General features: G+C 53.7%; 1 protein-coding gene across 2 annotated transcripts in view; it reads right to left on the bottom strand.

Moving 5' to 3' along the window:
* The window catches only part of ZFAT (zinc finger and AT-hook domain containing), a 183875-nt gene that overhangs the window by 113493 nt on the left and 57493 nt on the right, over positions 1–12889 (bottom strand). For both annotated transcript variants that reach the window (XM_032316054.1, XM_032316055.1), the window contains exons 4-5: positions 2461–2649; positions 524–674 (exon numbers count right to left, since the gene is read on the bottom strand). In XM_032316054.1, coding sequence (XP_032171945.1) covers positions 524–674; positions 2461–2649 — 340 coding nt within the window. The remainder of the gene's footprint in view (positions 1–523; positions 675–2460; positions 2650–12889) is intronic.

Raw genomic sequence — 12889 nt, forward strand, 5'->3', positions numbered from 1 at the left:
TTAGTGTATCATGAAAAACTTATGGTGGCGTATGACCAAACTATCAATAGTAGTGACCTCTAGAAGAACTGTGGATGACTTTAGCCCTACATCATCTGGAGTGCTGGAACTTCCTATAAGATGTTGGTGTTACTTTTAAAAGTATGGAGGGCAGGGGATTTTTCTTCTCACCATGTATGTGTGGCTTTAAAAATCAACGCATTTACTAACGCCTTTGTTTATGCCTCTGTTACCGAGGTTGAACGCACATTCGCCTAAATAAAACGCTCCGCCTCCATGAAGCCAACCGGTTCTCAGTTCCAAAAGCGTGTGGACCTGCCACGCATTTCACATGCGATACAGTCTCAGTCAACACAGAAGAGCCATAACAGAGGGTCTGACTCCTAGAAAATCAAGAAACCAATGTCCTCCACAACTCACTTTGCAAACAGAGTCCCGACAAACTAACATGCTGGTCCTCTGGCCCGCTACGGCCGTCACTGGAGTCCAGCTCCGGCTGGAGGCACACAGACAGACATCTTACCTGCTGGACTTCATGGGCTGTTCGTACGGTGTCTGCTGAATGGCATACTCCTGGTACCCTCTCCGAGGCACCAGGTCAGCCGTGGTGGCCTCGGGGTTGGCAGCACCTGTCTCCGGGGGCCCGGCCTCCACTGGAACAATCTTGGTAGCACCTGAGATGAAGGTACAAGGCATCCTGCATTAAAGAGGCGCCACGGGGGGCTCTGACCCCCCCATACACAGGAGCAGAGTCCCAGAAGTGTGTGTCTTCACAATGTGCCGCCCTGGCAAGGCATGGGTTTTCTTGCAGTTCACACATTTAACTTCTATGTCTGCGTCTGTGTGTGTTTGTGGAGCAGAGGGGAAGGGAATCTAGCAGAACGTCCTTCTGGGCCCTCTGAATGGCGCAGCTGGTTGAGCGTCCGACTCTCGGTTTCGGCTCAGGTCACGATCTCAGCACGGTGAGACAGAGCCCCGCATCGGGCTCTGCGCTCAGCATGGAGTCTGCTTGAGATTCGCCCCTCCTGCCCTCTCTCTCTAAAGTAAATAAATAAATCTTTAAAAAAAACAAACAAAAATCCTCTGGGGTAATTTTCACTTGATCTAGTAAGAAAAAAAAAAAAAAACAAGACGGAGACATATATACAACACCTGTTTACTCGCGGGTTTTCCACAGGATCACCTGTGTCCCACTTTGAACAAATGGAAAACTGCATCAGGAGATTACGAAGCAGTGGCTTCAGCTGTGAACAGGAATCCCAGCTGCCAGGGGTCCAGTCCCACATACGACATGACCTTACCATGGGGGGGTGGGGGGAGGCTGTTTCCGCCCTAGCAGATGAAGGGTGTGGAGTGGAAAAACTCAAAGGTCCTGCTGCTTGTGCGCTTCTAGGATGCAAATGATCGAAGACCTTGTATAGCAGTGGACACAAGCACACACACGTGCATCAAAGCAAAGGCTCCAATCTACCCCATTTCTAGAATAGCAGAGGAATCAATTACACATTTGCCCCCACTTACAGAAAGCTCAAAGGACTGCCATCAATTTTAAAGACGTTACTGCTAACCTCTAGAGATGGCAAAGAACAGACAGCCACTCCCTCTCCAAGGTTTTGCTTCCCGGGCCGACACCACCCTGAGGTAGGCTGGGGCAGACACAGCAACTTTTCAGAAAGTTCTAGACACGTGTTTTTCCATGCCTTATTTCCTACTGATCATCCTACTCTGCACTGAGGTATAAAGAGGCACTCACCGGCATTTCCACTTTGAATAAGGAGTGACTACTATTACCATCAAAAAGAGGTGCTTCAAAGGCTGTAGCTGCTCTTAAAATCTTAAAATCCTGCACCTGATTTTAAATATTATTTGACAACTATCACACCAAGTGCATAGGGAAAAAACCATCATATTACTTTGTAACCCGCTATCATAATCTGCTTTTTGTCCAAAGTATCCCTTCCTGAAAGACCTTTTTTTAAAAAGGTAGTACAATATCTCCACTCTATTTTATGTGAGAGGAAAGGGAGACTGAAGTCTCCAATATTATAAAATATGTAATGAGCCTACGAAAGATGGGCAGAGGGACCACGAGAGTGCGGGCTCTGGGGACCAGGGGCATCCGTCTGGTCAGAGCGGGTCTGTCTCCCACAGGAACCCCACCGCCAAAGGCACTAAGGGGAGGGCACCCCGGGGACACGGGCTGGGCCAGGGGAGCAGAGGAAAGAAACGTGCCTATCGGGCCTATGGCAGCAGCAGGACCCCGCCCCTCCCCCCACCTCAGACGCTGTCCACAACCGGCCTGCAGGAACGGGCCCGCTATGGTGTCACACAAATGGGTAGCCAGTGCGGGTCCTCATCGGTACGCCAGCTGCCCGGACCACAGGGTCCAAACTGTCGGGCTGCCTAGTACAGACTCAGTAAAAGATGCCTCTTTTGCCCGTTCCTGCTTGCTGTGGTCACCTGGAATGGCTTCGTGGGCCGTTAAAACCACACTTATGATGGGTTTCTTCACTCCGGAAACCTGCCCGGCCTCCTTTCCTGAGGGGATCTTCTGGACTTTCTCTGTCCTCTGTGTCCGCGGCCTCCTGGGGGTCTTTTCTCGATCATCTTCCTTATACTTCCTTTCCAGTTCGAGATCAGATTCATCACCTAAAGAGCAAACAGTACCTAGATGCATAAAGTGTCCTTTTAGATCAGTGACGGGACTGGAGATTGCACATGACCTTTTCATGGGACAGTAGAAGACATACCTACATGGAATACATACACAGCGGTCCTCACTGCTGTGAGGGCCTCTCACTTTCGCCATTGTCTTTGGTTCTTTGGGCTCTTGTCTGATTCAGTACGTAGTTCCCACACTGCCGCCACAGGCCACCATCGGGGCATTGCCACAGCAGGCATAACTCTGCACCTGAGTCTCTCAAAGCCTGCCAGACCGCGGAGCCGCCATGGAAGATATCGTCTCCGAGATTTACAGCCCAGGAAGAACCATTCAAGCCACAACCACTAGCTACCTTCCACGGTGGCTATAAAGGCTGATAAGGTGCAGACACAGACCAGACCCCATCCTTAAAAGCCCTGCAGTCTGGTGGGAGAAACGGGCAAGGACAGTCAGCTGTGCACCAACAGAAATGAGGAGCGACGGAAGAATTGAAAACCATCGGTTCTGCCTGCTGCATAGCAACAGCTTCACAGAGACACAGGGAGGTAAACATAAAACTGGGGCAGGGAGTAACAGCTCGCTCTTAGAGGGCCTGAGGGTGCCAGAGAGCCAGGCACCCTCCATCCCTGAGTGCAGAGCTCACGGACACCAGACTAGTAACGTGGGTGGGCAAAGCCACTGGGTGGGGCTCCAGGGACAGAGCACAGGCCCCGGTGCCAGTCCAGGACGCCCTGTCAAGACTGAGGACAAAGTCACCAGATCTCTTGATTGTTCGAAGAGGACAGAAAATCCAGACTTTTTTTTTAAATGAAACCTTCTGATTTTTCAAGGTTGACACTCATCTAAAAAAAAAATCTTAAAACAATGGGAGAACCAAGCACAACATGTGTGAGGCTGCCCTGACCCACAGCCCTCCCCGGCCGCTGTGGGAGGCAGGGGTGAGCCCCTGGAACATGTTATGTGGGAGAGGGGCGACCCTACATCCGTGCTTCGAACCCGTGCCACCACTGGGGAGGATGAACTGAGTGGGTTCAAAAGACATCAACACACAAAAGAATGGATGTGTCAGCCACAGAAGGAACAATGCTAACTTCACACGGCTAGACGCGGCAGTGGCCTGAGGGCTAAGAAACACTCCAAGACAGATAGGGAAGAATACAGTGCAAGAGATCCTTTGAATGCCAGCTGCTCCAGATTCCGAAGGAAATACAGGGGAGGAGGGGGAAAAGCGTTTTCCGTCTTAGAATCACAACCACAAACCTGAAAGAAACTGCCCAAGAGTCACCTCTTTGGAATGTCAGACAAGCAGAAGGAACCATTCATTACAGTGCAGTGGGGGACACGCAGCCGGGCGGACGGACAGTGGGGTTCAGAGAGCACTGGCGGGGAAGGGGGTGCATCACACAGGTGAAGTTGGAACCGCGCAGCAATAAGGCAGAAGCTAGAGAAGACTGAAGAAACCAAAGGGACAGTGCCTGGGGCAACTCGGGAAGTCTGTGCTTGCCAAGATTCAGGTCTGCCTATGGCCAGACCTGCACAATAATGGACCAACTGGGGGGGAGGGGGGCGGGGGGGGGGACGGACAATATAAAATGAAGAAGCACAAATTCTCTGGGAGGCCTCCCGGTGGGAGGAAGGCTCTCTCAAGATGAGGCTAGGAAAACAAGTGGCTAACGGGGAGGATTGCTCAAAACATACACTAACGTTCTGTGTTCTACCAATGACGTCTTCTGCTGCTTGTCTCTGCAATCAGGGGGTGCCTGCAACATATGCAGACCCGGTGGAAACAGTCTTAGAGAATTTAATTGCTGGAAAGGGTCCTCAGGCAATCAGTGTGAGCATGAAACATGTTAACATTGAACTAAATAGAAAAATTAGCAGATAAGAGCATGAATCAGATGGACTGTGCATTACTACTCTCCAAGGCCAAAGGGGAAAGTCAAGGACCACCACACAGGTCCATCCTTTGAGGAACATGACAAGTCCTGCAGAGCTAAAGAACAGGGCAAAACAAGTGACCTGCAAAGTCGCCGCTGGGGCTCACGTTCTGTGAGGCTGGGTCTGCACTATGCCTAATGGGGGAATTTTTTTATATCATGTTGTGGTGACTATATTAAAAACATCTCAAGAAATCTACACGTTGCCTGAGTCACAGAATTCTTTATGGGGCCTAGACAGTGGGTGGTACGCGTATAAGCACTCGCAGTAGAATATACCGGACGCTCTGAAGAGGTAGAAACAACATGTCAAGGGATTCTTTTTTGCTTTTGTTTAAAATGATGTTCCACTTTAAAAAAGAACTCGCCCAGGTATACAATTCAGTATGTGGGCGACACAGCAGGAATAGATACGTTCACATTAAAATAGAAAAAGAAAAGAAAAGAAAAAAACAAGGGCCCTGAGAATTTGAGCTTGCCGAGAGCTGAACCCAGGTTAAAGCCGTCTCCACACGGCGGCGGCTTTAACCGCATCCACACGGCGGTGGCTTTAACTCTGCATCCACACGGCAGCAGCCCGCGGCAGCGCGGCAGCAGCAGGGATCTCACAGCCAGGCCCTGGACAAACGGGACCTTGACCTTGCTGTAGGCATCGTATGTCAGTTAGGACGGCGCTGAAGAGCAGGCTGCGTGAGAGTGGTGGACGGTAGCAAGAAAGGTCTGGAAGCGTCTGAGCTGTCCCGGGTGGAGAAGAGGAGATGGGGCGAGAATGCCACCTCTCTGCCCGCAGGGCTCACACTTTGGCCACTGAACCCACTGCTGGTGCCCGTGCCTCCTCAAGGGTGGTGCTGTCCAGCTACAGGGACAGAGAACACTGCCCAGTCCCACACCCCCCACACCCCCACCTGGCAGCTGGGGCTACAGACCCTCAGTGCAGTGAAGCGGGTCAAGCTGAAAGCGGCCAGGGGTCTTCTGGGAGCAGTTTTTCTCCCTAAGAAGAAAGAAACCCCCTCTTCTTCAACAGGACTTTACCATGTCCGCTGCTCGGAACTGAGATAAACACCCAGAAACTACAAGAGATCAAAGTGAAAGGCGAGTCAATGCCTTGAGGGTCTCAAAGGGAAAGGTGGACCCCGGGATCCTGAAGGCAGCTACACCGCTGAGCCCACCCGGGAACCGCCGGTCCTGAGACCCCGTTACCCAAAGGAACAGCCATCCTCATGCTCAAACACACGTGCAGCTGATGTCTCTGCTATGTTGTCCTGACTATCACACTCTCCAAACCACTCTCGGGCCTGACCCAAGGGTGAGTCAGTTCAAAATTGAAACATGCCCCTGTCCCGGCCCCCTTTAAAGCCCCCCTTCCATGGCTTCCCTCGCATCTCCATAAGGAGAAAGGACTAGAAAAAGCCCTCTGGGGATCCGCCATAAATCCTCTCTCCCAGGACCCCTGACTTGTCAAGGGAAAGCCTCCCACACACGCGCCCACCACTACTCATCTGCTCACTCCCTGGGGCTAGAACGGCCCTGGATGACGAGCTGACCCAACACCAGGACGTTCACCTTGCACACAACACGCTCACCCCACGTACCCTGCCTTGCCAAAAGACAAACACACACACACGATTTATGCACGCACACGCATGGGCCAACGGATCACCGTATCAATGGGTGGCTTCTCATGTTGCTTTGCAATTTTCTCTTCAGACGCCTCACCGTGCCGTGATCTCCTGGAAGGTGGGCCCACGTCTTTGTGTTATTTGCACACCTAGCACAAGCCTGGAGCAGAGAAAGGGCCCGTCCGAGGTGACAAGCCCTGCTGTGCTGTGCTCCGAGAAACCCAGCTGCAACCAGTGGGCACAAGTCATGACGGGTTTCAGCCAGAGAAAGAAATTTCCAGCAGTGAGAGCTGTCCAAGGAGGGATGAGCAGTCTTTAGTGATGAATCTCCAAGGACAGTTTTCAAGGAAGCTTCGGATCCCATCTGTGACGCTGTGGGGAAGACGGCACCACCTGCGAGTCAGACCGGGCAGCCTCTGCGTCTCTGAGCTCTCGGCTGACTCACAGGGAGATGGCGCTTCGCTGGAGGAACAGGCCGTGGAGAGCAGGGGGCAGGGACAAGAGAGGCCAGGGGAATGAGCAACAGGGGACAGTAAAGGGAAACTCTGGGCAAGACACTGGGCAACAGACCACTCTGCACCTCCTTCCCTCCCCGCCGGCCTGAGAGTCCAGTTCGTGCTTTGTGCGGTCCTGACCACCCCCCACAGAAATGCCAGTGCGGCTCTGGCTGTGTCCCCTCAGCCCCTGCCCTCCTCCGGCAGCAGCTCCAGGGGACAGCTCACACTGACCATGCCCTCCAGCATCCCACCTCTGCTGCACATGGCGCCCTTCGGGGTCCCCGCTGAGCCCAGAAGTGAAGACGGCTCAATATGATGGGGGCCGAGCCTCCATCAATGAGGGACAGGAGCCAGCATGTAACCGCCCTGGGCTCCTGACTTGGGGGACACTTCTGGAAGTCATTCTGAAGCTTCAGGATCCTTCAGGATCCTGGAAGAGTCGAACCTCTGCTGACGGCAGCCGTGAGCCAATACCGAAGCCTCGGCTCTCCTGCCTGCCTGTCTCACCTCCCTGTCACTCCTTCACTCCTGCCTCCTGGGATCACCCAGAAACTGTCCACATCCACGGCCATACCCAGGGGAACAGATGCTAAGATGCTTTCCATTAAAGACTGCCCCAAATACACAACCTGCCTCGATTCTCCGCGGCCTCATGCAACGTGGAACCGCAGCCCATTCAGCTGCACTCCCTTCTCCAGAGCCTCTGCAGTCTCCGTGCAAAGTTTTCCCACCGACTCAGGCACCACATGGCAAGCACTGTCCTCAGCAGCCTTGGAAATGATTCTTGGAGATGGTGTGACGTGGTCTCTTCAGCAAGGGAGCAGCACGGACAGAACAAAGCTCCCGTGGGAAAAGCAGCATGTGCGTTCAGGGAGCAGCAAATCATTCCAGGCAGAACACGAAGCGTGAGAGGCGAGAGCCAAGAGGGTGAAGAAAGCCAGGCAGACACAGCCCACAGTGACCCTCGACGCCACCCAGACTCTGGGCTACAAACACAGGCATTGACGCGGAGAAATGAGGGGCCGTCTACAGCGCTCCTGCGAGCCAAGCTCCTGACAGTCCCCAAGGCTCTCCCACGGCCGGCGCGACTTCCGACTACCGAGTCTTCATGCCCCGCCATGGCAGGAGCACACAGTAGGTGTTCAACATCTGTCCTTGGAAACGAGGGAGAATGGAGGGAAACGGAGAAGAGCTGAAGAAAAGCCTTGCTGGTGATTTTGTGCCCATTCCCACGTGACACCTGAGCAGCTCTGCCTGCGCCTGAATTTCCCCGCAGCCTCACCGGCCCCCTCCCTGTACTCTTCGAAGACGTCTCTTCTCTACTGAAGGTCTCGTGGGCTCAGCCCCGAGGTCCCGCCGGTGCGCGCTTTCCCGAGGCTTGCTGATCGCACCTGCCCGGACACACTGCAGATACTCGCCTGCTTCTGCTGAGTTACTGACTTGTTCAACTTTCCACCTCATCCCAGCGAACACCTGCATTTCTCCTGGTTGCTTTTTCCATCCAAAATTGAACAGCTCCGCGGCAGATGCCGGTGTGTGTCCTGCACAAGGCTGTGGCGAGTCACACGGGCCCACTGGAGGACACAGGACAGAGGCAGTGGGGACATCCCGCACCCCAGTGTCGGGGGGCCTGGGGCCAGACTCCACTCGACCACTTCCAGTGGGACTTTGGGAAACTACTTCACCTCCATAAAATCCCTCAGAAAAAATAAAATAATGGCACGGGCCACAAAGACGACTTTGAAGATGAAATGACACAGTTCACATGCAAGTCCCCACACACATTAAACACCCATCGCCTCCACCCTGTCCTGGGAACGCCTGGGACACGGCCGCATGCCCTCAAGACTCCTCTCATCCACCTGCCTTCACAGTCTGCTCTAACGACTCGGTCTGAGTCAGCTCGGGCGGCTGCCACAGATCGCCACAGACCGGGGGCTTGCAAACAGCAGAGTCTGTTCCCCACGGCCCGGAGGCTGGAATTCCGGGATCAAGGCAGACCTGGGGCCAGGTGAGAGTCAGGTTCCTGGTTCTTGGCACCTTCTTGTATGTCCTCACGTGGAGGAGGGGGTGAGGGGGTACCTGGGGCCTCGTTCACGAGGGCTCTGCCCTCCAGACCCAATCATCTCCCAAACAGTCCTCCCTTGGATACCATCATCTTGGGGATCAGGATTTCAGCACAGGAATCTGTGCCAGGGGAGGAAGGGGCCTGGGGACACAAACACTCAGACCACAGCAGGCTCCTGTAGAAGAAACAGAGTCGGTAGCCAGAGGCAATCTTGAGGCACAAACTTCCCCAACCCTGTCCCCTCAGGGCATCTGTTGGTCTGTCCTTCTGATGTCCCTCTCAGCACAGGCTCGTCCGGAACTAGAGCTCAGCCCTCCGTGGAGAGCAATGGGAGGGAGACCCTCACCCACACGCTCCTGCAAGGAACACAGCCCCCTTCCTCTGCTGAGAGGACCTGAATCCTTCCCAAGATATCCTGCTTTGGATTTGGCTTTGCTTTTAAGACGTTTAACAGCCCTGCCATGCCAAGTGAGCAAATACCTAACACAACTTGCTCCGCCAGCATTAGCAACAATTACAATTTAAAACATCTTGGGCAATGACACAGCAGGAGGCCAAGAAAGCAACAGCAAAGAAAGTCCAGGGACAACCGCAGTCGGTGATCCTAAAGATGGAGGGGCAGATGGTGGCAGGGAGTCACTGCACAGCTGCCTGTCCTCAGGCCGTTACCACCACCACCCCAACTCAAAGGCAAGCGGTCTATGCGGGCAATTAGTCTGGAAATACAGACCTCTCCCTGCTCCCCACACACGGCTTGAGGTGACCTGCTGGGGAACTGTCTGGCCTGGACATGCGTGAGAGCCCCCTGAGCTCTGACTTACTAAGTTGGCTTTAAAGAATAAACCGCAGGCAGTCTCGACTATCTCGACTATGAACACCACGCACAAACCCACTGCCACGAGTCTTCCAGGAAACGCAAGCTGAAGTGTGTTGTGCAGACAGCCACACTCCGGGGTGACCAGACCAGCCCCTCTTCACCTCGGGCAAAGGTGACAACAGAAGAGGAGCCCGGCATGACGCACACCTGAGTGTCTCGCTGCCTCCCCGCCAGGCTGCTGCTGCTCAAGTCTCCCGTCTCCCTCCACTCCAGTCTCCTCCCCCGAGCTTCTGGATGGGACGTGCATGGCAATTCTGCAGCAAGGCAGGGGTGTGGTTTGTCTGGTCTCCAGTCCGTGGCGGTAATAATCGGCACTGACCTCCTAAGAACCCTCCCCTGCGAAGTCCCAGCCCTCTGTCCACATCTGCCACCTAAACTCTCCCACGACTGTCCGTCCTTTGGCCACGCTCGCTCCAGACACAACACTATTGGAACCCGAGGCCAATTAAACCGCCAGGCTCTGCGGCCACGTTCGCTTTTATTTCCAGGGCTCTACTTGGCCGTGACTCGGGAGGGCCAAGGCAACTGTGGGTCTGACTTCAAAGCCTGTCTCTCCAGTTTGCCAGCCTGCTTGCTGGTTACCCTCCTCGCTCTGGTTAAGTATTCATGTCAAGCACTGCTCTTCTGAAAACAGAATTTCTCTATAATAGCAAGTTCAACAGTAATTTTCTACCACTTAATAAAACATTCTCTTTGTAAACTGATGTCTCACTCTCCTCCTATTTCCAGACCTTTTCAGGGTCCGTCCTTCTTAAACATCATTTTGCACAAAAGAAATAATTATTTCCTTCGTGTTATCAAAGGACTAAGGATGTACTGGTTCTCTAGTAGTCACAGTTCATTCCACAGACCCTTACGGAGAGCCAAGCACTGTCCTAGGCTTTGGGGACACTGTGCATACCAGAGAAAGATCCATGCTTCCTGGAATGTACTGCTAGTAGGGACATTCAGTATCTTTAAAACATGATAAACAGATAAATTACATAGTACCTTAGAAGGTAATCAGGCTCTTGGAAGCTCAGCAGGTCCAAATGTTCAGTGTGGACTCGAGCGCTCTAGTTCTGATCTAACAAACAAAACTCACACAATCATTTCCTACTGATGAGGACAGTCACTGTGACGCGGCTTATTTACTTATTTGATGGCTCGGTCGCGTCTGTTCCCTGCAGTGAGTGCTGTGAAGCACGGCAGGATTTAGTCCACTTTGCAGGAAACCTAGGGACTCGATCACGTGGTGAGCCGCCAGGACCTCACACTTCAGCAGGCGGGAAAGTCAGCCTTTCATTAAACAGAGAATGAATGGAGGCCCCTTGGGTGCCTGGCTGTGGGGACCCAGGGAAGAAGCAGGCCCACTCTTACCCCCAGAGAGCTCTGAAGCTCACCCACAGACCACGGCCCCAACCCTTAGCATGCTACACATGTCACCCCCTCCTTTGGTCCCCGGGCACTTATGAAGTTGCTCTGTCCCTCAGCCCGTCCTAAAGATCAGGCTCAGTGAGGCGGAGAAGCGACAGGACAGAGAGACCCTCCCCTGGTAGGCAGCAGACCCAACATCACACCGGCATCCGTCTGTGTTAGAGCGAGGGCTTCCCACTGCCCTCCCCTGCGTCTGCTGGGTGCAGGAGAGAAGTTTACACCGAGTTCACGTACAGGACCCACCTGAACCCCCAGGCTCCATGGCTGAGAGGAGAGACGGCCCAGAAGTGATCTGCGTGGCCACCCCTCTGCTCTGTCCCTGGGTAAAGCAGCTGGGTGACAGGTTACCCAGGGCAAACACTGGCCCTGAACAACTTCTTTCCTCTAGCCCACTGCCCTCTACCCTACAGGCAGCAAGAGGCCATCCGCTCCCAACAGCCACCCGTGCCCCCCACCTGCCTGCCACACTAAGACCTACTGCACTATCGACCACACAGCTGGCCACCCTGATCGCCACCACAAGCTCCCTGCCCCCGGGGCCGAGCACTCACAATCCCCATGGCTGGTCAGTGACATGCCCAGGCTCCTGCTCTGCAGCCATGCTCCCTGCCAGGGAGAGGCAATTCTTGGGTAGTGAAGAAAACCAGAGTCTGGGTTTCGGTCACACAGGGAAAGGCCGACATGTTCCCTGCACTAAGACAGACGAAGGTCTCGGGCAATGCACAAGGCGAACTACAGGTGGCCCTTCGGTGACGGCAGATGCTGACAGCAGGCTGACACCGACTACGCTGGGATAACCCACTCAGCCTTGCTTCAGAGACCGCCCAGCTGACCCCCTGAGCCTACACAACAAGCCTGATGAGGAGCGCTGGCCAGCCGGTGTCTTTGTTTTTTTTTTTTTTATTTTATTTTTTTATTTTTTTGTTTTAAAGATTTTATTTCTTTATTTGACGGAGAGAAATCACAAGTAGATGGAGAGGCAGGCAGAGAGAGTGAGAGAGAGAGAGAGGGAAGCAGGCTCCCTGCTGAGCAGAAAGCCCGATGCAGAACTCGATCCCAGGACCCTGAGATCATGACCTGAGCCGAAGGCAGCGGCTTAACCCACTGAGCCACCCAGGCGCCCCAGCCGGCGTCTTTGAATGAACAGCAGCCAGTGTGGAAAACAAAGCTGCTGGCGGCAGCTGGGGGAAGGGAGCGCCCGGGTCACCCCTCCAGGCTTCTACACGCTCTTCCTAAGGGAAACCATCGTCCAAATATCTTGCTTTGTGTACGAGTGATAATTACACAATTAATTTTAAGGAAGTATTTTGTCTTCAAATTTTAATAGAAGCCTAAAATAACTCCACTGAGCTCTAGAAAAGGCCCTGATCCAGCAGAAAACAGGATGTGATTTCGGTGAGATGGACAGCGGAAACCTGACTGAGGGAGGGGCCCCAGGTCACCCACTTCACACCATGTCACATCACGGAATCCCAGTGTGACCCTCAGTGCATGAGGAGGGCGCTTCTGCGATGCTTTTAGCCCCAGAACACTTTTCAACTGAATCATTTAAGCAGTTTCAGCATAAACAATTGAGACAGGGGCGTGACTTCTCTGGTTAAAGTGGCTGGGGTCCCCCTCCCCACACTGCCCCGCCCCCGACCCATCCATTCTGAGCCGCAGGCACCTCTGAAGGGCCCCGAAAACAGCTCAAACACTGGTGGCTGAGGGTGCCCAAGGCAAGGCCGAGTCAACTACTCTCCAACCAGATGGTCGCTCTGAGCGGCCACAGCAGAAGCAGGCGGCGTGAGCGGCGTCAGTCCAGAGCTCTCCG

This window comes from Mustela erminea, chromosome 16 (assembly GCF_009829155.1).
Source record: "Mustela erminea isolate mMusErm1 chromosome 16, mMusErm1.Pri, whole genome shotgun sequence".
In the NCBI taxonomy this organism is placed as follows: Eukaryota; Metazoa; Chordata; class Mammalia; order Carnivora; family Mustelidae; genus Mustela; species Mustela erminea.